The following is a 24113-nucleotide window of genomic DNA, read 5'->3' as shown; positions in this document are numbered from 1 at the left end:
ATCCCACATTGGCCGTTGGTGTCTATGTGGGGAGGGGTGGCCCCTACCCCTACGTCAGATGCTTGTGGACCACTGCGTGAGTATGGGGGCGCCCTGAATATGCTTGCTGCTTTGATGTGCTTGTTTGAGAACTGCGCACAGTGCACTGTGGCAAAGAGGACCCCTGGGGAAGTGAGGAGAAGGGACAGGAGGTGTCATGGGGATTGACCAGGAACCAGATAAAACGTCCCATGGCTTCCAGCTCCTAACTGAAAGGAAAGCAAAAGCACAGCAACAACACCCCCAACTACTGGGGAGCCCCCAAGTCAGGAAATGCTCATGATGAGAGAAGATACGCTCACTGAGCTTACTGAGTAGCTGCCAGCTTCCCACAAAAGGCCCGGGAAAGTCTCCAGGGGTGGTTCGTGCCACTGCAGGATACAGGAACCACAGCGTTTCTCTAACTGGGCAGGAGGCAGAGAAAATGAGCAACATCACACACACTCAGGACTGCATGGTCCCCGGCAACTGCATGGTCCTGGGGGGATCCAGGCACTCCCATATAGATTGGATTATTATTATTTTTTTTAAAATATTTTATTTATTTATTTGACAGAGGGAGACACAGCGAGAGAGGGAACACAAGCAGGGGGAGTGGGAGAGGGAGAAGCAGGCTTCCCACTGAGCAGGGAGCCCCACAAGGGACTCGATCCCAAGACCCCGGGCTCATGACCTGAGCTGAAGGCAGATGCGTAACGACTGAGTCACCCAGGTGCCCCTAGATTGGATTATTCTAGCCTGCAGGGTCAGCCCAATGAGGGGGATCTCGCTGGGCATGTGAGACCCTGGACATCTAGAGAGGAGGTAAAACAAATTCTTAGGGAGGTGGAGACGGGCCATCTATACCCCTGTTGTTGAAGAAAAGATGGGAGTCCTGGTCTGGCATCTCTCTCCCTCGGTCCATCTCCTCATGCCTGACAGTGCTGTCTCCCCGGCCAACGTATGTGGTATGAACAACCAGGTCAAGTTCTTAAAACTGTCAGCATCCTTCTCCTCAAGGTCAGGTGGGCACATTCTGTTTTCCACTGGTACCATCATTTGTCCCCTCCACTGGCCTGGAGAACATTATAGCACAGAGAGAAAATTTTCCTAAATTCACCCAGCAAGCCTTGAATGATAGCAACAAAGCCTGTCCTTACCAAGTACTGAAACGTCTCTAAAGAGAAAAGCTGTCCTCCAAAATAGGCTGGCCTTAGACACCATCCTGTCTCACAAGGAGGCACTTCTGCCATTTTCCAAACAGAGTGTTGTGTGTTCACACTTGATGAGTCAGTCTGTTAATGTATCATCTTTGTTAAATCACATGAGGACACAAGTAAACACCCTGAGTGATCTGATCCCCAGCCTAGAGGTTTTAAGAAATCAGTGGTTTGGATCACAGGGCTTTGGCTGGAAAAAGTTGTCACTGATTTCAGGAATCATTGTCTCAATCTGTGTTTTCTCTTCTGTGTACCTGCATTCTTGCTGTGGCATCTGCCTCCAGTACAGAAAAGGAGCCACCTCCATGCTGAGGAAACCCCTTGCTGACTTCCCAGGGCACACTGGAGAAGAAATGATAAGAGCCAGTGGAATGTTGGAGGACGTTGTTAAGAGGATGTGACTGCAGGTTGACCTGTGAGCTTGACCTTGGCACTCAGAGGCTCCTTACCCACTCCCCTGTCTTTGGAATTCTGCTTGCCTTTCCAACTCCCAGAAGCTGCCCTAGGGACACCTGCATGGTATACGTGACTGAACCCAGGTCAGGCCTTTATATAAACTTTTAAGATTTGGCAAGTGGGTGTGGAGATCTACTCATTTTGCCGCTGCTGAACATGGCATCCTGTGTAAGTTCTCTTTGCTTATTTGTTCTCTCTCTGCCCTCCATGTACAGGGGCTGGTTTCAGATTTCGCCTGGGAAGCTCCTGAGGAGGTTATGAACCAACAGTGACAGACTCATAGGAAGGGAATTCTCCCCTAAATAAAATCACATATAAGTTTAGTCACATTAATTACTTTAGATAAAAAGATTACATAGAATTATACAATATTAAAGTAGGAGGTGGCGTTCAGGAGTACAGTTGGAGATTCTGAGGGGAATATGGCAATGGAATGATGTAAAATAGGGCCATGGGTGGTACTCATGGTCTTCCATGCATTGAGGGCATGCATGACATGACAGAGCATTATCTCCCTGTCCCCATGGTGCCGGAGATCAGACAATATGGTGTCTCCCTCCTTGCACTCTGCCTGGTCACAGAAACTCCCCCAATTCACAGGAATTTATTTATGAGAGTGCTCCGTGCAAACAGAATGTCCCACCCCAAGACTTCCAAGCAGAGTGTGTGGAATTTGGCAAGAATTCCCTGAAAGGGGTCATTGCTCACAGTAGTGGCCTGAAGTGGTGTCAGAGCAGATGCTGTTAGTAAAGGGCCCAGGGAATGGAAATCCACCCTATAGTCAGAACCCACCTCCTCATCTTAGAACAGAGTCTCTCAACCTCAGTGCTGTTGACATTGGGGGTCAGAGAAGTGTTTATTCTGGGGGCTGTGCTGTGATTGTAGCGTGCTTGGCAGCATCCCTGCTTTTACCCAGTAAATGTCAGTAGCATTTTCCCAGTTGTGACAACCAAAGATGTCTCCTCTCTCCTCCATTGAGAACCACTGGTTTATAAAGTCCTGATGAGAGATTTTCAGTTCTCCCATTTTGTGGACACTGGGAAGACTCAGAGCCTATTACCAATGACATGTCATCGCCTGCAGTTTCTTCATTAGAATAGTGTTCCGCAAACTTTCCCACATCACGGAACACATGGAAAATGAGAATATTTGCTTAGGATAGTAGTAAGTCAAAGGCATTTGGTGCAACTAAAGGTGACCGCTTTGAGGGCTGAGGGGAACAATATTTGGGAGACACTTTGATTCTTTTTGCAGCACATTAATGTACTGGTTGAGAAATACATTAGCATTTTCCTTTTAGATGACAGGGACCCTTCGTTTTTGCAGGGACTACGAAAATATTCCTGGGGAGGAGAAATAACATAAACTAATATCAACTCTAATGTTGGAGTATTAAGTGATAGTCAGTATTTCATGAGAAGAGAAGCACATTCACTGGAAAGCACATTCAAGAGTGTAAGATTAGTGTAATGATTGAGAATGTCATCATCAAATCCTGGCTTCTCCATTTACTTGGCATCTCTAAGCCTCACTTTCTCAACCTTGAAATGCAAAAATTAATACCATCCACTCGTGGGGTCACGGTGAGGGTGCCAAGGAAAGCCATGTAATGTGATTATCACAGTGCAGAACACAAGGTAAGCAACATCTGTTAGAGCTCCTCTCTTTCTCCCACCCTTCATTATAATAATAGTTGCTTATTATCACTGTTCCCAAAGGGTGAGAAGGGGACTAGTTGCAAGTCTGCTAGGGAAGCATAGGGAAGGAATTTACCAACCTCTAGACAATATGGATGTTAGACAATCTTTGTAAAAATTCTGTGGGAGAAGAGAGCCACTGTAACTTTGATGCTGACTACAGCTTTGGAATACTTACTTCATCCCATTACTGGGGATTCTCTCTCTTCACCTAGAGAGAAAAGGTGGAAGGAAAGAAAGAAGAGAGATCAAGAACAAGAAAGATGAGGAACCAGAGACAGGAAAATGAACAATATTTTTTCACCTTTTACAAGTATCCTCTTATAACACCGCTTCTTACACAGGTCTTTCCGGAGCCTCTACGCAGAGCTGTAGCCACGCCCCACCCCTGCTTCTGTCTTCCTCCCCGCCCCCCACCCCCTAGCAGGAAACATTTCTTACCAGCAATTTAAATTTCTTGTTTATATATATATAGTATATATATATTTTAAATCTTTCTCCCCTCTCTAGAATATAAACTCTCTGAAGGTGGAGATTTTTGACTGTGTTGTTTCCCATTGGGCCACAGTGTAGTTGCTCAATGAATAACTGTTGAATGAATGAGTGATTGGTTAACATGAAACAGAAAGCAGGAATATTTGAGACTGGACACAAATGGGGATTATGAGGTTAGATGCCACAAGTCAACTGCATGAAATGTTTGTTTCCCATAACAGTTACTGTGTGGCTGGATTAAATCTCTTGTCTTCTTGCATCCTACGGGTCTCGGTCTTGTATTTGAACTCTACTGGAATAAATTACACAAGACTACATAAGCTGCACTTTGCCTGAGTCCACAGTGGCTGAAGGACATTTCTTCTGGTTAAGTATTAAGCACTTTCAAATACAAAAAGCCCAATAACCACACATGACCAACTTTTTCTTCTCGGAATGCAAGCCCAACTATGCTATGATCTTAACTCTTTGTACTTGTTTTTAATTGGAAGCGAATCAGAATACACAAGGTGAGGGGCGCCTGGGTGGCTCAGTCGTTAAGCGTCTGCCTTCGGCTCAGGTCATGATCCCAGGGTCCTGGGATCGAGCCCTGCATGGGGCTCCCTGCTCCGCGGGAAGCCTGCTTCTCCCTTTTCTACTCCCTCTGCTTGTGTTCCCTCTCTCACTGTGTCTCTCTCTGTCAAATAAATAAATAGAATCTTAAAAAAAAAAAGAATACACAAGGTGAAAAACCTAATAAACGTTTTTCAGACCATTGTTATTCATCAGGTTGCAATTCGTTTATTTTTGAAATGAATTTGATAATTTAGGCAATTTCATTCATTTCTAAAAGTGATAAAAAAAATAAAATACTTAGGTAATCATGTCACCTCTGAACATTAAGATCTTGCTTCTTTAATGTTATTCCCAAAATGATCCAAGCCCATTGTTCAGTGAAAATAATGGCTCATTTAGTCCCTTGCAAAATTTCTGACTATGGGAGTTTTAATATCTCTGCCATCTTACATTTTTTTTTTAAAGGATGTGTGAAAGACATCTATTGTGATAGTCCACAAGCATCGGGTCAGTTATAGAGGGCTAAAAACAAAAACAAACAGACAATGCCTGGAATCCAAACCCAGGCTTTATTATTGTTTTATACTTTTTTCTGAGTTGTAAGGCATATTAAACAGACTGACTCATTGGACATTTTAAATGCAAATCAATTGTATTTATCTTTTTGTCTAATTAGGATCACATAGACTCTCCATTGATTTTGCTGAATTCTCTCCTTCCTTGCCCCAGCTGGGTAAAATTTGCCATTTATGTGTAAAGAATTAAGAATTTCATCTAATGGAAGAAGAGTTTATGAATGTTCTAATAAAAAATCATAGATAAATTCATAATCACATTTCACATGTGTACTAATAATGTCTCAGCCCTTAAATATTTGCGTATAACGTGGTGAAGCAACTCAGCATTTACAAAATGACAAAAGTAACGTATGAATACACACTGGGTAAAAATGCAGAAGATTAAAGCGAAAAAATAGAAAGGCTTCCATTCATCAGTCCCTACTCTCCTATTTTCCTTTATAGAAGTATCCACTGTTAATTTATTTAGTTTCTCTCCAGAAAGTTTTCTTTCCATTCTTTTAAAAGCATAGAACTGATGCATACTTAAAAAAATAGTAATGCATACTTAAAAAAAAAGATGATTACAGGTGAAGGGAAAGTCCTCTGTGGCTACCCTCCATTTGCTGTCTTCCACACTCCCCAGAGAGATATTTAGAATTAAAAAAACAACAACACTATTTTACATACATCTATGTATCCCAGGAGAAAAGATAAACTACTGCTGTGTGTTTTTTCTCTATAAATGTAGCATTATGCGTATAATCAGTCTGAAATTTGCTTTGTTCTCCCAGTTGTTTGGTTTCATGTGCCATGTTGATATGTATAAAGAGCCAGTTAATTCTTTCTAGCTGTTCTATAGTGTTATATTGCACAATACTACATTTTATTTAGCCATTTCAATATCCAAACTGTGGTTTCTATTTTTTTGCTTTTCAAAAATTGTGGTAAAAAATATTAATATAAAATTTGCCATTTTAACCATTATTTACATGTACAATTCAGTGGCTGGCATTAATTATATATGCAGTGTTGTGCAACCATCACCACTGGTTCTGAAGCCTTTTCATCATTCCTAAGTACTCACTAAGCATAGCTCGCCCACCCTCCCCCCTACCCCCCGTCTTCCACCTGTCTCCGGTGGCCTCTAATCTACCTTTAGTCTCTATGAATTTGCCTATTCTAGATAACTTCATACAAGTGGAATCAGACAGTGTTTGTCCTTTCGTGTCTGGCTTACTTCACAGCATAATGTTTTCAAGTTTCATCCAGTTGTAGCATGTATCAGAATTTCATTCTTTTGGGGCGCCTGGGTGGCTCAGTCATTAAGCGTCTGCCTTCGGCTCAGGTCATGATCCCAGGGTCCTGGGATCGAGCCCCACATGGGCTCCCTGCTCAGTGGGGAGCCTGCTTCTCCCTCTCCCACTCCCCCTACTTGTGTTCCCTCTGTCGCCGTGTCTCTCTCTGTCAAATAAATAAAGAAAATCTTAAAAACAAAAGAACTTCATTCTTTTTATGGATGAGTAATGTTCCAACCCAAGTATATACCACATTTTGTCTATCCATTCATCTGTTGATGGACACTTGATTTCTATCTTATTGTGAATAATGCTGCTATGAACAATGGTGTACAAGTTTCTGTTTGAGCTCCTGTTTTCAAATCTTTGGGGGTTTATCCTTAGGAGTGGAGTTGTTGAATCATACGGTAATTTGGTGTTTCATCTTTTGAGGAGCCACTAAGCGTTTTCATAGTGGCTGTGGATTTTACATGCTCAGGAATAAGGGTTATAATTTCTCTACATCCTGGGCAACAATTGTTATTTTCCTTTTTTTTATTACTCATCCTAGTAGGCATGAAGAGGTATCCCATTGTAGTTTTGATTTTCATTTCCCGGATGACTCATGGTGTTGAGCATCTTTCATGTATGTATTTGCCATTTTTATATCTTCTTTGGAGAAATCCCTATTCCAGTGCTGTGACATTTTTAAACTGGGTTGTTTCTGTTTTTGTTGTTGACTTACAGTTCTCTATATATTCTGGATGTCACACCTCTATCAGATATGTGATTTGCAAATATTTTCTCCCACTGTGCGGGTTGTTTTTCACTCTTTTTGACAGTGTCCTTTGATGCACAAAGTTTCTAATTTTAACGAAGTTCAGTTTACTTATTTTTTCTTTTATTGCCTGTGTCTTTGGTGTCATACTTCAGACACCATTGCAGGAGCCCCCCAGGTTCAGGCCCGATGCCCCCTCCTGCCCTATCATCTCCCCACTCCCGTCTCTGCCAGCAGAGTGAATATAAGGGCATTGACCCAATTACTTGCTTTTTCCAATATATGTATATATATATTTTTTTAGATTTTATTTATTTGACAGAAAGAGACACAGTGAGAGGGAACACAAGCAGGGGGAGTGGGAGAGGGAGAAGCAGGCTTCCCGCAGAGCAGGGAGCCTGATGTGGGGCTCGATCCCAGAACCCTGAGATCATGACCTGAGCCGAAGGCAGACGCTTAACGACTGAGCCGCCCAGGCGCCCCTCCAATATATTTTTAAAGTCTCAGATTTCTATCAACTCTGTACTCGGGAAATTGGAAAAACCGATTGGACTTCAAAATGTAATTTTTTAAATGGTAGACTTACCATTTTCAGATTTGCTTTTTTGTGGTTAATTGCTCTCCAGTGCATTGTTATTATTGTTCAGAAACAACTTTGAGCTTCCCCACTTCTGGACAGATTTCCCTTGAACGGATCATGTTGTTACTGGCAGGCTTTAAAAGATCATTTAGGGGGCGCCTGGGTGGCTCAGATGGTTAAGCGTCTGCCTTCGGCTCAGGTCATGATCCCAGGGTCCTGGGATCGAGCCCCACAACGGGCTCCTGGCTCAGCGAGGAGCCTGCGTCTCCCTCTGCCTCTCTCCCTGCTCATGCTTTCTCTCTCTCTCTATCTCTGTGTCTCAAATGAATAAATAAAATCTTAAAAAAAAAAAAAGATCATTTAGTAGGGGCACCTGGGGGGCTCAGTAGGTTGGGCGTCTGCCTTCGGCTCAGGTCATGATCCCGGGGTCCCGGGATCGAACCCCGCGTTGGGCTTCCTGCTCACGGGGAGCCTGCCTTTCTCCTTGCTGCTCGTGCTCTCGCTTGCACTCTCTCTCTCTCTCAAATAAATAAATAAAATCTTTAAAAAAAAAAGATCATTTAATAAATGGCTACCATTTAGTTATTGAGTGTTTCTACATGTCAAGAACTAGATTCATCACACTCTTCACAGCTGTCTCCTGGGATAGTTGTCTGTTTCTCTTCCCATTTCACAGATGGAACCGAGGTGGCCGCTGGCTCCAGTCAGCACTGCTGGGTCCAGTGAGGCCCGCGAGGTGCAGGGCTTTTGTTTTTTCATCTTCACACACACTTGTGGAAGGTGATAATATTCTCCTTCTTTACAGGTGAAGAAATTGAATTTAGAGAAGAGTTAAAGTGCTGGGTAAGATTCCATAGGCGCTAAGTAGCACAGTCGAATTTTGAGTCCATTCCATTTTCCACATCTTTGAAAACACGTGCTTTTCCCACCACATCACACTGAAAATTATGTAAAATGTGGAAGGAAGATGATTCTCGCAAGAGGGAAACCCGGTCCCTGACCATGTCACCGTTAGGATAATCATTTCTTCCCTGTGTTTTTGGAAGGATTTTTAGCTTGGCCCTGGTTCTCGAGTTTGTGCCGAATAAATCTTGTGCTTATCATCCCTGTGAGTTTTTCTGTGTGGGGCCTCTGCCGTGCTATTGCAACTTTGCAAGTGATCTGGGATTCAAGTAGGATTGGAGTGGGGGGTGCTTGACTGTGTGGAATTCAGTGATAGCTTTTATCTTCTACTTTTGCCCAGTCCAGGGATAGAGCTAAGAACACTTGAACTTCAAGGTCCTTTGGAGTTCTTAGCTGATATCATCCAAGCTTCAGTCAAGCTAACCCAAATGAAGACATGGACTCCTAGGACAACTCCAGAGATCTCTTTGAATTCCTGAGGTTTCTGCCCCTTGATCCATACAGTAAATGATTTCAATACTTAGAACAAAGAAAATGTAGAGACTGGGTATTGTGGGGACACTGATTTCTGCCTCTGAATTCCTCCTTAAGTTTACACTTACCCTTTGGTCCTGGCTTGAAGTTCTGGGAAAAAAAAAATACTCCAATATAACACTCCTATTTGGGCTTTTGAGTCCTATATAGTCTTTCTTCTAAGAGAGATCACAGTTTTTGAGAGAGAAAGTTGGGGGGAGGGGCAGAGGAGAGACAATCCCAAGCAGGCTCTATGCCCAGTTATGGGGCTTGATCCCACGACCCCAAGATAATGACCTGAGCCGAAATCAAGAGTCCAACACTCAACTGACTGAGCCACCCAGGCGCCCCTAAAAGAGCTCGCTTCTAATGTGTCACCCTTTCAGCATTTTCCATTTGTCATCCTTTATTGAATCTGAGACCCACAGTTAATTGACTAATCACTCGTATCGGTCAAATGGCAGATTTGGTTCTGAGGACACATAACCCCAATTCAGGTGAAGTTCCAACTAATTATGCTGCCTCCCAGTGTGACCTATCCAACGTTGTATTTCATTATTTCCCTTTAATGTGGAAATTCTTTTCTACTCGAGATAGCCTTGTTTTTTCCTAAAATGCACTCTGGCTTTTTCTTAGGGTATTCCTGTAACCAAACACCCTTCCCACTCTCCTAGTACATAATCCAATACTTTCCCTGCAACTCCTAATGAAGCTTACTCAGACCAACATTGCTGTAATATTTCTCATTTTCTGAAGTCTCTCAACCCTTGATTGCTATGCATTTTTAATCTCAGGATTCTATTGGGAATTATGTGGAAATGTAATAAATGTTTATTGAGTGAATGAGGAAACAGTAATAAAGACTGACCGGAAAAAAAGGTTTATTTCAAATTCTCAAAGATACAAAAATTCTTTTCTTCCACAGAGACCTCAGTCTGTGGAACAGGGACCCCAGCAAAGCGGTTTTCATTGTCGTGGCTTTTAAGCATTTCCTTGATCTGTGATAGTGGAAAGAAGAGACAATCAAGATGGACTCAGTCTTCCTGATCAGTGAATATTCCATCTCTCAGATCTGGGTAGCATACTGTCTAAGGAAGCCTGATTAGTATAGTGGGAAATGAGATTTACTACTTCTAAGCATCCAATAAATAATCCTATGAACTATCTGAAGTTTAACCCTCAGTGGCCCTTTCCCAGTAAATTCATTTTTCTATTATAAATTGCACTGTGAACAAGATGATGTCTGTGAAAAATAGTTAGCCAGAATTTTATGGAGGAGATGTAAGAGACAAGCCAAGGGGGTCTGACTGCGTTTGGAAGGAGTGTGCATTACTTACCTTTGCCGCAAGGAGCATTGTACTCAGCAATTGCAAACTCATCTGAATAAAAACAAAACCATTAAGTGAAGTGAGAGGGAGAGCAAACATTTATGGGATACAGGTCAGTTAAAAAAATCTTTTATTATGGGAAGAGTTGTATCAGAAACATCAGCATTATCCACTTGATGCATTGCTTGCTGTTTTATAATGTTAACTCTTCAAATACAGTATATTTCTTTCCCCTAAACTTCTGAAAGACAGTTCAAGTGTTATACTTATTTAAGTCTCATGTTGTCTTATAGTTGATTTATCTGAAGAAAAGGGAACTAAATATCCCACAAGTGGTCTGTATTAGTTGATGGATTATATGATAGGTAGTCTCTACAATGTAGGTATAGAAGACAGAGGAGAATCAGACTTGATGGAGACAAAAATGAAAGAACAGTGTAGTAAGTTGCCCCCACACATTTCTCAAACCTAAATTTTTGTGATCAGAAATTTAATTTCGAAGTCAAAATTGTTCACACTCACCTGTCTCATAGTAATCATAGACTTTCACTATGGCTGGCTTCAACTCTCTCACTGGGACATCTTGCAAAACCATGAAGGACAAGCTGAGTGTCTGATTTGTCACCTAGAAAGCAAAAGGGAGTTACAAGCTTTCTTCTCTCTTCTTTGGATGAGTTTAATTATTCATCTACTTTTGGAGGGAAAAACCTTTTTAACAACTAGCAATGTCCTTAAGTTGTACAGAAAGCTTCCAGAGTGAATGAAAACATCCCTAAATTTTTCTTAACTAACCCAAACATTCATATACTCCTATCAGTACTGGTACATGGGCTCTGTTTATAGGGGGTGAATGATATATGATTTTGTTGGTTGAATGGCGATGTTCATTTTTACATATCAAGAGATTTGGCATAGTTTTACTTCTCTGTCTTGTAGAAATACTGTGTTGACTTAAAAAGTCATATAAAAGGTCTATCATTACAGCCTTATTAAAATTTCACAAAACTTGTAAAATATAATGTCCATTAACATATGAATGAATAAATTATGTTAGAATACATAACTGTAAAATGAGATTGGTTTATTGGTCGACTGATCTTATCATTTTATGGTACATCCTTGCTGAAATGGACAGTATTTTCCTCTTTTATACTGTTGATATAATAATTGAGATGTGAATTATATAATTGATATATTTGAGATATAATATATATAATATATAACATCAATTATTATGTTGATGTTGATGTCTGATGAAGAAACCCAGGGGTTTCTTCCTTACATTACTCAATACCTTCAAAATAACTTATGGACAAAAACACATTGTGCAGAGAATTTTTTCCTTATGGGGTCCAAGAAGTATTCATATCCCAGTATTATAATAAGCCATTTCTTCCCGTAGTCTCACATGAAATGCGAATAAAGGAGAGGAGAATATTTACTGGAATTAATATTAGAATGCTCAAATTTTTGCCATGGAGGCAATGTCTCCAAAATGCCTTCATTCACTACCCTTAGGATAGGATTCGTATAGCTCCCTTAGAGAGATTATTAGCTACATATCTTTTGCAACTAGATTGGCAGGGCTCTCACCTTATCCAGATAAATCAAAACATGGTTGTTGCTCACTTCTGTTCGGCTCACATGGTTAGATCTTTCAAGCTGAAGAACATTAATACATCACAAATGTTAATAAACAGATGAAGCCTCTGGGAAAACCAGAGAAATGAAGAATTTTTATTACCAAATTAAGCCTGAGGGTAAAGTTTCTTCAAGTGATTGTTGTAAGTGAAGATGATAATGTTTTTAAATTAAAAATGAGAGATCATTTGGATGCAGGGTTTGATATTAGTATGACACATGACCTATTAGTGTAAAGTTGATATATCTGAAGAAAAGTGAAATGAGTATCTTAAACTTGGGAATTTTCCATATTTCGATGTTCAGTGTATATTCTATTCCTTCATGAAAGAGAGTTTTTTTTTTCCTAAACTTTTTTGCTTGCTCTAACTTATAGCAATCTCATTTTTCTCTGAACTTCTGTAATAATTATAGTTTATGTCTACTGGTCACATTCACATTTTTTTCCACTGGTGCATAAGCTTTATCTTCTTCTTCTTTTTTTTTTAAGTCTTATTAGTTAAGTAATCTCTACTTCCAATGTGGGGCTCAAGCTCATGACCCTGAGATCAAGAGTCTCACGCTCTTCCGAATGAGCCAGCCAGGCGCCCCTAAGCTTTATCTTCTTAAGAGTCTAAGCTCCATGAAAGAAGGAACTTGCTGACATTCTCCTTTTAGTAGATGTGGCTCCTAGAAGACAGCTGTTTGTAACACGAAACAGACAGTCCCCGTGGGTGTATCAAAGCAGTGGACGAAAAGGCTGCTGGAGCTGGCAAGGTTACCACGTCTGCCCAGAAACCTCAAGAGGCTAAATGAATATTATCCCTAATACCTGCCACCCCAGTCTTAACCAGCTGTGGAAGAATGATCACAGAACTGTTTGTTTCAATTGGCCATTTAAGTTTAAAAGGAAGACTGGTTAATGATAAAAATGCCTCGGAAAACCTTCAGGGGGAAGACAGAATGTTTTTGTGGACCATTCGATTGTGTGTATGTATGTGTGTGTGTGTGTGTGTGTGTGTGTGTGTTGTGTGTATGTGTGTGTGTGTATGTGTGTGTGTGTTTTAACTAATTAGTTTTTGAAATAAGTACTTTTTAGTGGGAACAACTTGACCAAAAATCTGTCACAGAATTTTGAGACCCATTAAAACAAAGTTTAACGAAGAAAAACAACAACAACACCAAAAAACCCATATACAAGCATGTTAAATTATATTTCTTACTTTGGAGAAAGTATTAGTCTTTGATAGAAGTGATTTAAAATATTTTAATATTTTCTTAGTCTGGAGATACCTAAAACATTAAATAAAATAGAGCCTCCTGGACTTACACTAAACCTACCATTTTCACGGTTGGTTTCAGGGGAATGAAGCCGGATACCATCTTCACATCAATAATCACCATGTTAGAGGTGGGACGACTCCCGGTGTAACTGAAGATTCAGGGAAGAAACGAATAAGGGTTTTCTGTGTTATTAAATATTCTCTTTTCCTATGCCCGGAGCAAACCCTCACAGCCCTCAAAGGTACGTGGAAGTCTTCCTAAATATCCTACCCAAGTGGAAGACGGTTGTGCATTAGAATCTCCAGGGAATTTGTTAAAGCCACAAAGACCAGGTTGTACCCTAGACCCGATGAATTGGGACTTCATGTGTGTGGACTCGAGGTTGTGCCGTTTAAGAAAGCACGTGATGCGTAGCTTGGTCTGAGACCTCTAATCTCTGCTCTGAGACCTTTAAGTAAAGTTAAACATATACTTTTAACTTTTTTTCCTGTATAGTATCCCCACCCAGGTTAGAATATTCTTGTGGACAGATACATTTTTTGTAAGCCCTGGAGCCATTTGAATACTGTTGCATCTATTTCCCCCCCAAATTGATTATTTTGTATATAATCGGAGATTTGTTTATTGCCAGGAGGAATTCTAACTGGAGAGTCACTACTTCCTTCTTTTCATGCTTTTCAGGAATTCTCCATCTCTGCCCTGGAGAGAGCAAGGATGATATAGAATTTCATTACAAGAGAATGAAATCAGAGAATGGCTCAATGACATTAGAGTTAAATCAGGAATTCAGGTCAGAGGCAAGGGCTAACGTTCTTTCTTTAGCTATTATTGAGGGGAATTAACCTTTAAATAATGAGGTTCGACAATCATAGATCCTGGAGGCAGGGGATGGACCATGTATAGGTACCCCACCACGGAGACATTCTATAATATGAGCATGAGGACAGACACACTGCTTTTTCAATAAATGTAGTGCAAACATTAACTGACACACTACTCAGCTTAATGAGGAGTTCCAGTAAGAGGACCGGTTGTTATGCCCAGAATTAGATTCAGTCAGAGGTCTTACCTGACATTCAGTGAGATCTGGAAGCTGGTGTGGGCTTTGGGTCTGTCACAAGTTTGGGGCAGAGTCTGTACCTCCAAAGCAAATGGGAACTCTGCCTTTTCTGGCAGAATATTGTATCTCAAGGATGTCTGTGGAACATCAAAGACAAAAATCTGTGTTTCTCCCTTCTCCTCCCAACTTCCTCCACTGGTTCTCTGATTTGCCCTCTCCGTTGCTGAGTCAGGGGTTTTCCGTGGGAACAGCTAATGTGGACCCTCTGCCCCGACGGGGCCCGAGAGTCTCACCTGGAGGTAGACACACCCTTCTCCTGTAACCGTCATGGTGTATTCCTCGGGAACCTTCGGCAATGAGGTTTGCTGCAGTAACAGGCGGTTGTCGTCGTCCACTTGGAATTTTGTGACAAGTGTCCCCGAATATTGGACGGCCACCTGTGCGGGCTTCCCACTCCTGGTGAAGGTGGCTGCTCCATATCTGGACAGGGCCTGAAGAGCCACCACCGTGTCCTGGAAGAGACGAGTGAGAGAACCTGCGTAGGCCTGGTAACCTCCCGAGGGCCCAAAGGCCCATGTCAGCTGCCACAACTGGGGCTTTGATTTCCTCTTTTCCTGCTTCCCTCACTAAAATACTGGAGTTCTAATTTCAAGATTGATTATAAGCCTTAGATAGAACCATAACATTCACATATCTGCTTTAGAAGCTTATTTTATGGGGCGCCCGGATGGTTTCAGTCGGTTAAGCATCCGCCTTCAGCCTCAGGTCATGATCCTGGGGTCCTGGGATCAAGTTCTGAATCGGGCTCCCTGCTCGGGGGATGGCAGGGAGCCTGCTTCTCCCTCTGCCTCTCTCTGTCTCTGTCTCTCATGAATAAATAATTAAACTCTTTAAGAAAAAAAGAAGAAGCTTATTTTATTTCTCAGAAAACCGACCTTTTTCTATCTATAAATAATTGTGGGATATGGAATGTGGAAAATATACATGAATGGGAATCATTTACTGGCTTTAGCTATTTGCCTAAGAGGTCTTACTTGATAACTGGTCATACCTGCCACTGCTCAACCAAAGTTTAGCCTGCCTCTCACCCCAGATTAAACTCTGCTCTGCTGCTGAGGTCAGTGCCCTGAGAAAGCCCAAGGTTGTTTGCAGCCATGATGAAGGTCATGCTTAATTATAATTCTTTTCTTAACTTATTGCCATTTTTTGGCTCTCTCTCCTTTTTTTTTTTTAAGATTTTATTCTATTTATTAGTCAGAGAGAGAGAGAGAGAGCATAAGCAGGGGGAGTGGGTAAGAGAGAAGCAGGCTCCCCACTGAGCAAGGAGCCCGATGTGGGGCTCGATCCCAGGACCGTGGGATCATGACCTGAGCCGAAGGCAGCCGTCCAACTGACTGAGCCACCCTGACGTCCTGGGTCTCCCTTTTTTATTGGAAGTCTGGATTCCTCCCACCCCCACATGTCATATTCTCCATTCTTATTAGCATTGAACCTGAATGACAGTCTTTAAATAATAGATTTCTAAGAAAGAATAACTGTTTTAATAAAAGTGTCCAGTTTTTTCCATTCATATGGAAAAGTAAGAAATTAAATACAATGAAAAAAGATGGATGCCATTTTGTCACATTCTCTTTCTCTTTTAGGTTTAGCCTGTGGGCTAACCTCTAACTTCTCTGAAGATGAAATGTCCTGCTGTGTGCATATTGATGAATTTTTAAGATATAAGATTACACAGTTAGGCTCAGGATGTTGGCGCAGTAAAGAAAATTCTTCATGCTCCTGGTGAACAGATGTTTGTATAATAAGAGCAGAATAGTGGAACCATAAAATGTGTTAGCTTTAAAATAAGTCAGTTAAAGGGGACCTACGAATGGAGCGATTTGCAAGGACAGATTATTGGCTTTTGAGTAGCATTCCTGGGAAAGGCACTCTTAGAACTTCCAGAAGATTCCAGAAGGTAGTTTTTTTTGTTTTTTGTTTTTTATTCATTCTGCTGTGGCCATTGCATACCGGGTCCCATTTCTTTGGGGAGGTAGAGTTTTTATCGGGAGGAGGGAGCTGTGATGATAAAAAGGATGGGGTTCCAGGATTGCAGGTGTTTTCTTTTTAGCCCTCTTTGACTTTCATTTTCCCTTATTTCTCACTATCCCTGAATACTAGTAATATTTTCCTCATTCCAAGTTATTCCCAACTTCAGGTTTTCTTCTTGCGTGTCTTTATAGCTTGTTCAAAACTTTTGATACCTAAAGGTGAAGTGAAAAGTTCTGGGAAACACAGACCTGGGTGGAGGAGAAGCCCCCCTGGGAATTCTGTTGCTTTGTGATCCACTTCACGATGCGCGAGGCGGAAGTCAGCTCCTCTGAGGTCGGGGCAGGCTGGGCCGTGAGGTAAGCCAGGAGCACATAGGATGTCATTTCCACCTCAGCTGAGGGAGCCGGGGGTTGGTAAAAATGCCCCACTGGTGCCCTGGGTTTCTGAGGTCTCTCCCAATGGACGGAACTACCTGGAGATGAGAAAAAGAGATTTATGAGCGACTACATATTCTTATTTAATTTAAGGTGAAAGTACCGAAGCCGGAGCTGAAGTAAGGAGTACATTCCCATTCTATTCTCTTGAACCTTATCTAGAAGCTTTTCCTTCTGTGTAAACCTGAACTTGGTTTGTTTCAGCCAGTCGAAGGCAGATGACGTTGCTGGCGTCAGAAGCCCACAGCCATCGAAGTTTTCAAATGGTTGCCATGGTTGGGTTGTCGGGGAAAAAGAGCAAGAGCAAGTTTCCTCACCGATTGTGGGGATTTCCTCTTTCTGATGTTATCCAGACCTTATCTGGGCTTTGTTAAATTTTCTATAAATTTTTCTATAGAGGTTTCTTGTGAGGATCGCAGATGACGTGAGATAGTGGAGTTCATACTCATGAGGCCAGAAAAAAATACATAAGCCTTTAAATACCAAAGGCTGACAAGGATGTGAAAAAATGGGAACTGATTTACACTGCTGTGGGAAGGAAACTGCTCTCTGGAGAGCCATTTGGGAATATCCAGCGAAGGGGAAGACATGTTTAGCTTACTAATCAGCAATTCACTTCTTGAAGTGTAACTGAGAGAAACTCACACACGGGTACAAGGAGGCATGTATATGAGGGTTCACTGCAGCATGGTTTGCAATAGCCACAAATAAGACACAAGAAAAGACTCATGAGGAGAGACTCCTTAATATAAAGTATGACCTATGTATATACTGCAATATATTATGTGGCAGTGAAAACAACGACCTAGAGCCACAGGCACGCATATAGAGGACTCTATTAGCACAAGGTTGAATGCAAAAAACAAAAGGCAGACAAACAGGCAAGAAAACAAGAGGCAGAAATACTCAAAAGTGTGATACTGTTTATCTAAAGATGAAGAACACGTAAAAATTCTCAATATTGTTTAGAAATAGGTACGCAGGAAAAAAATAAAGAAACCCATGGAAATTGTAATGACAAATTCAGGATAATGGTTACCTTTGGAGGTGGGAGTGATATTTTTGGAGTGGAATTTTTCCTGCCTGGTAATTTTGTATTTCTTAACCTGGGAGGAAAGTATATAGTAGTTTGCTAACTATTCTTTATGTATTTTTGTATATCTGAAATATTCCCAGTACATTTTAAGGATAAGCAATTAATGGCACAGTCGAGGGAGAAAGGTAGAATATGTTTTAGGGGATAAAATATCATTTGCATTTTTATTTTCTATTTCTTTGACCCCTCATATAGACCACTGTATACACAGGAATATCGTGTGAATGTGAATAGATTTATCAACATTATCAGACTTGTGATATGAGCATAAAATACCAGAATTTATTCGTGGGGTTATTTCCTTCAGTCCTTTCTTATGTTTAAGGTGATATGATGCGGGGCACCTGGGTGGCTCAGTTGGTGAAGCGACTGCCTTCAGCTCAGGTCATGATCCTGGAGTCCCGGGATCGAGTCCCGCATCGGGCTCCCTGCTCGGCGGAGAGTCTGCTTCTCCCTCGGACCCTCTTCCCTCTCATGCTCTCTATCTCTCATTCTCTCTCTCTCTCTCAAATAAATAAATAAAAATAAAATCTTTAAAAAAAATAAGATGATATGATGCACCAGGTAAGGATTGGGTATATATTAAGAATGGCTATTGTAAAATGATGTAATATATGGTGGTTAACATAACAATAAAAAATTAAAAAAAAAAGAATGGCTATTGTAATCATAATAGGTAATACTTTTAAAGCACTTACTATGTACCATATAGTCTACTAAGTGCTTCGTTTGTATTAATTCATTTAATATTGACACAACCCTATGAGGTAAATACTATTATTATCCCCATTTTACTGATGAAGGAACTGAAACACAGGCAAGGTAAGTGACTTGGCCAAGGCCTCATATGTGAAATGTTTTGGAGCTAGTCTCCAGAGGCTGAGCTTCTCACTACTACAGTATACTGCCTCTTACCTTTTGGTGTGTGACTTGCTAAAGAAATCTCAGATTTTATAGTGATATAGACAAGAGAAGAGAGGGGAAAGGGCTCACAGGATGTAGGTGTGGGGGTTTTGCAGTACAGTTCTTGATACAGAGAATGGGGGATGGGAGAAGATCTCAGATGTGCGCTCACCTTCCTTCACGGCTTCCTCATGAAGTAAGTTGAGTGTCTCTACCCTCTTGTCCTGGTTACCTGCCAGGGCAAAAGCGTAGGCCAGCAGTGCCTTGGTGTAGACATGCTTTCCATGGGCTCCTTCCTTGGCTGACTTCCAGGCTGACTCCAGGCAGAACAGGGCATTGCGGACAACGGGGTGCTGGGGAGGGAGACAAGACGGGAACCAAGCTATGTGGCCAGAGATGCTAGCGTTCCCAGGTAAGCACAGATCATTTTTCAAATGCATGCGTCCATCTGTTCTCATTCTCGTGGATAGAGAGAATAGAACCTTTATGTTATCATTACATTCATGAGGCAGGAACGCGGGCCATGTTTTCAGAATTCATTTTGGGTGTGTACATGGCAGTAGCGGGAGGTCTCTAGGGGAGCAATAGCTTAGGGGCATCACTGGGACAGTGTAAATCTTTCTTAGCCGACTGACCCAATTTTCTGTTGATCTGGGAAGCGCCATCATGGCATAAAAGGAAAGCGGACACTTGACTTCTAGCAGGACGGTGGTTCTGACAGCAGGGCAGCAATTTCATGTGCATCCAGAACTATGACTCAGCAGGGGGATGAGGTGGTACCTACAGTGGCGGGGAGAGGAATCTCCAGAAGGGCAATGGTGACATAAGCGGAGAGGGTCACTTCTTCTTCCACTCCACCCTGTAATTGTGAGTCCCAGAGAGAGATTTGAGTAATTTAACTTCTGAGAACGCTCTTCCTTAGCTCTTTGCCTTCTGCTGTGTCATGGAATTTATCCTCACTCCTACTCATCCCCATGGGGCCAATTATCACAATCAACCTAAGTTCCATCCCCTCTCTCTTGGTGCGGATCCAGGTTTTATTTATTTATTTAGTTAGTTAGCTAGTTACCTTTGCTAATTCCTACATTATTACTTCCTCTCATCCTTGTAGACATCATAAATGGACAAATCAAAACTAACTCTGAGGGCCCCCTGGGTGCCTCAGTCGGTTGAGTGATGCCTTCAGCTCAGGTCATGATCCCAGAGTCCTGGGATCGAGTCCCGCATCGGGCTCCTCGCTCAGGGGACGGCGGGGAGCCTGCTTCTCCCTCTCCCTCTGCTGCTCCCCCTGCCTGTGCGCTCTTGCTTTCTCTCTCAAATATATAAATAAAATCTTATTAAAAAAACAAAGCAAAAAACCAAAACTAGCTCCAAGAACATCTCACCTTAATGGCATTGTTGAGCAGAGACCCGGAACTCCTGAAGCAGCCGTTGTCCTTCTGCTTTTGGGAGAGCCAGATGAGCGCTTGGGTGATGTGTGCTTCATCAATGAAGATATAGGTTCGAGCCTGGGCAAAAGTCTTCACTACAAAGGCGGTGAGCCTGAGCGGCGGGGGAGGGGATGATGATATTTATGTTGTTACAATCGTTTTATAACTGCGGCACAGTAAAGGCTTTTTATGATGCTGTTTACATTGACGTGAGTCACCTGACGGGTATTCCTGTGTATTGAGAATGCCCATTGCCTTTAGACTGCTTGATTAATCTGCTAGATCTAGTATTTCCTTGCTGACTCATTTTCTCATTGCTACAGAGAGTCGAAGCACTTCTGATATTACTTGTTTTTACTTATTTGAGTAAGGCTTTCTTCTCTTTAGAGATTTCCTTCTGTAGATGGCAGAATCTTCTCACTTAGAAGACTGAATAACTTCAAACTGCTTTGCTTTGCCTTAGGGATTTTACTTATTCATTTTTTTTTTTTTTTAAGTAGGCTCCACACCCAGCGTGGAGCCCAACACAGGGCTTGAACTTGTGACCCTGAGATCAAGACCTGAGCTGAGATCAAGAGGCAGGTGCTTAACTGACTGAGCCACCCAGGTGCCCCATGCTTTAGGGATTTTAAAACAGTGTTGCATGTCACTGGGTCCTCCTCATTTCTTTCTTCCTATTTATTCACAGTCAAGATGAGTATGATCTAAAAACATATTAAAAACTGAAGTAAAAAAAAAAAGCTGAAGTTAACATGGTTTATCTAGAGGTTGGATGATATGTTCACTGGACATATATTAAAAAACTCATGGCTATGGGAGCTATTCTAGAAAAAAAATAACCTTTTAAAAAAATAGCTATTTCTTGGCATATGGGTGGCCCAGTCAGTTAAGCACCTGAAATTAAATGTCCAACTCTTGATTTTTGGCTCAAGTCATGAGATTGAGCCCCATGTCAGGCTCTGTGCTGAGCAAGGAGCCCTGCTTAAGATTCTCTCTCTCCCTCTGCCCCTTCCCCGGCTCGTGTGTGCTCTCTCTCTCAAAAAACTAGCTATTTTAGAAAGAATACCCTGGTTATTATCAACAGGATGAATTTGGGGGACAAATCTAACATACGTGTATTTGAATGTCAGCTTTTCTATTTGTTGCCTTGCTACCCTTGGTATATTTGTTGAGTATAACCAACTATAGGTTTAATAATACATATCTGATAAGGTTACTGTGACTGTAATTGTGATAATATATGTAAAAGAGCTAGTACAAAAACAGGACCTCGAAAAACTGTGTATCCCTTACCAGGTATTGCCCTCATTATTGCCATATTTCTCCCCAAAGGTGCTATAGGAGCCATCGTGGTGCTTGTAGTTCAGCTGTCTCTGGTAACCTGAAATGGAAGGTTCATGAAACAATATGACAGATTGTATACGTTGTGGCCAGAGAAATTACTAAAATGCCTTGGTTTCTCTTGTGATATTCCTTAAATTTTGCTGTCATATGTTACAAGGTGCTGCATTCTAAGCATTTATTAGAGGTTGGACACTGGATAATAACCATAAAATTAACTGTCATTCTTATCACAGTAACTATGATTCTATGATATGCTAACATATCATAGAATTGCTAAGTAACTCAAGACTATTGAGAAATCCAATCTATTGTTAAAATAACACCGTGACGTCTTCACTCATTTAATCACTCACCAGTATTGAGGTAGCCAATGGCCTTGGACATGACTTCTGGAGTCAGCTGGTGTGTTTTATTTAGATAATTCAGAACATAGATGTTGGGAGCAAAGAGGACCATATTCTGTTCTCCACAGCCATAGGGCATCCGGAGGAGATTTTGTGTGTTTTGCATGGCAGAGCCCAGTATGTCTCCTAGGGAATGGGAGAGATGGGACATCAGAAAGCTTATAGATTATAATCTGTCTGAATCATTAGGAAGAAATGAATAATTTTGGGAAGATTGAAAAATGAAGATTTTTAGGAAGAGTGAGTTGTACAGGGACAGAAGTATGATTGGGAGCAGCATACAAGCCCAAAGAAGGAGGGACAAATACAGTTAATATTATGGTTGTGATTTTGAGTATTTATGGAAAAGAAATATGGTAAAAACTATCAATATAGTAGAATAAGTCACTAGGGCTGGAGCTTACCCAATACTGAGATGGAGGCTCGGGCAGATTCTTCTACTACATTCTCTGGCAACTTCAAAGATAATCGTTCAGACACCTCAGCACCTAGAGAAATAATGGGAATGATTTCTGCCATATATCTTCTTGAAGACCTCCAAACCCAGAAGCCAGAACTGTGCCTTACACTTAAAGTTCTGAAAAGTTGTCACTCTTTTAATATTTCTGTTTTCAAAGTAGATATATATATATATCTTAAAAGTGTATGAATGGGATTCTGACATTTCCAGAAATTCTCCTGCCTCATCTCTCTTTTCCCTCTGTATGTAGAGTGTGTTCCAAAAGAAGGCTACAGATTGAGAAGTGCCCATGATGTTGTGACTCTGTTGTAGTCATCTTGTGGCTAGCATGAGATGGTTATCACAAGACGATCTGTTTAATGTTCATCCCTCAACTCATTACTCAAAAGTTAAATGAAAAAAAACCTTAATGTATACATAAGCAAAGGAAAGATCTCTGAAATTTCCTGAATTCTACAATAATGCTCTGTCCTTATTGCCATCAGATTTTGCCAGATATGAAAATAGTATTTTTATGGAAGCCCTAGACATGGGAGTGGGGATGAAGATGAGCAGTGTGACTCACTGAAAATAAAATAATTGCTGCTGATAGGCATACATGTACTGCCATTTGAGGACTGGTAAATTTCAGGATGATGAAAGAGAATCGTAGTATTTATCTTCATGCTGCATCCCCTTCCTCATGAAATAAAATACTGGAACTTTTGTTAAAGGGTACAAAATTTCAGTTTTGCAAGAGGATTATGTTGTACAGAACAGTGTCTACTGTTTTTTAAATTGAAATTCAATTAATTAACATAGAATATATTATTAGTTTCAGAGGGAGAGTTCAGTGATTAATCAGTTGTATATAACACCCAGTGCTCATTACATCACGTGCCCTCATTAATGCTCATCACCCAGTTACCCCTCTCCCCTCCCCCCCAACCTCCCTCCCTACCAGGAACCCTTAGTTTGTTTCCAAAAAGTTTTTTTTAAAGATTTTATTTCTTTACTTTAAAGCGAGAGAGAGAGAGTACAAGTGGGGGAGGCAGAGGGAGAGGGAGAAGCAGACTCCCTTCTGAGCAGGGAGCCCGATGGGACCCTGGGACCATGACCTGAGCTGAAGGCAGACACTTAACCCACTGAGCCACCCAGGCACCCTGTTTCCTATGGTTAAGAGTCTCTTATGGTTTGTCTTCCTCTCTGATTTCATCTTATTTTATTTTTCCCTCCTTTCCCCTATGATCCTCTGCTTTGTTTCTTAAATTGCACATATGAGTGAGATGATATGATTATTGTCTTTCTCTGATTGACTTATTCAGCTTAACATAATACCCTTTAGTTCCATACACGTAGTTGCAAGTGGTAAAATTTCATTTTTTTGATGGCTGAGTAATATTCTATTATATATATACCACATCTTTTTTATCCATTCATCTGTCCAAGGACATCTGGACTCTTTCCTTAGTTTGGCTATTGTGGACATTGCTGCTATAAACATTGAGGTGCAGGTGCCCCTTTGGATCACTTTGTTTGTATCTTTTGGGTAAATACCTAGTAGTGCAATTGCTGGGTCATAGGGTAGCTCTATTTTTAGCTTTTTGAGGAACCTCCATATTGTTTTCCAGCGTGGTTGTACCAGCTTGCATTCTAGAACTGCCTACTATTAACAATATCATACTGTATAC

The 24113-nt window shown here is 41.3% G+C and overlaps 1 protein-coding gene across 2 annotated transcripts in view; it reads right to left on the bottom strand.

Moving 5' to 3' along the window:
* Positions 1-843: 843 nt before the first annotated feature.
* Positions 844-24113, bottom strand: part of LOC113922167 (alpha-2-macroglobulin-like) — a 49373-nt gene continuing 26103 nt past the window's right edge. The window contains exons 23-37 of one of the 2 annotated variants that reach the window (XM_027594069.2): positions 22388-22471; positions 21933-22109; positions 21529-21616; positions 20191-20347; positions 19590-19664; positions 18978-19158; positions 16621-16844; positions 14635-14853; positions 14351-14478; positions 13339-13429; positions 11971-12039; positions 10900-11002; positions 10387-10428; positions 3570-3602; positions 844-1094 (exon numbers count right to left, since the gene is read on the bottom strand). In XM_027594069.2, the coding sequence (XP_027449870.1) occupies positions 3571-3602; positions 10387-10428; positions 10900-11002; positions 11971-12039; positions 13339-13429; positions 14351-14478; positions 14635-14853; positions 16621-16844; positions 18978-19158; positions 19590-19664; positions 20191-20347; positions 21529-21616; positions 21933-22109; positions 22388-22471 (1670 nt within the window). In that variant the 3' untranslated portion in view covers positions 844-1094; position 3570. Of the gene's footprint in view, positions 1095-3569; positions 3603-9906; positions 10048-10386; positions 10429-10899; positions 11003-11970; positions 12040-13338; positions 13430-14350; positions 14479-14634; positions 14854-16620; positions 16845-18977; positions 19159-19589; positions 19665-20190; positions 20348-21528; positions 21617-21932; positions 22110-22387; positions 22472-24113 lie in introns of those variants that run through there. The other variant, XM_027594071.2, reaches the window with a different exon arrangement.

This window comes from Zalophus californianus, chromosome 9 (assembly GCF_009762305.2).
Source record: "Zalophus californianus isolate mZalCal1 chromosome 9, mZalCal1.pri.v2, whole genome shotgun sequence".
Classification (NCBI taxonomy): Eukaryota; Metazoa; Chordata; class Mammalia; order Carnivora; family Otariidae; genus Zalophus; species Zalophus californianus.
This window is presented reverse-complemented; position numbering and strand designations above follow the sequence as displayed.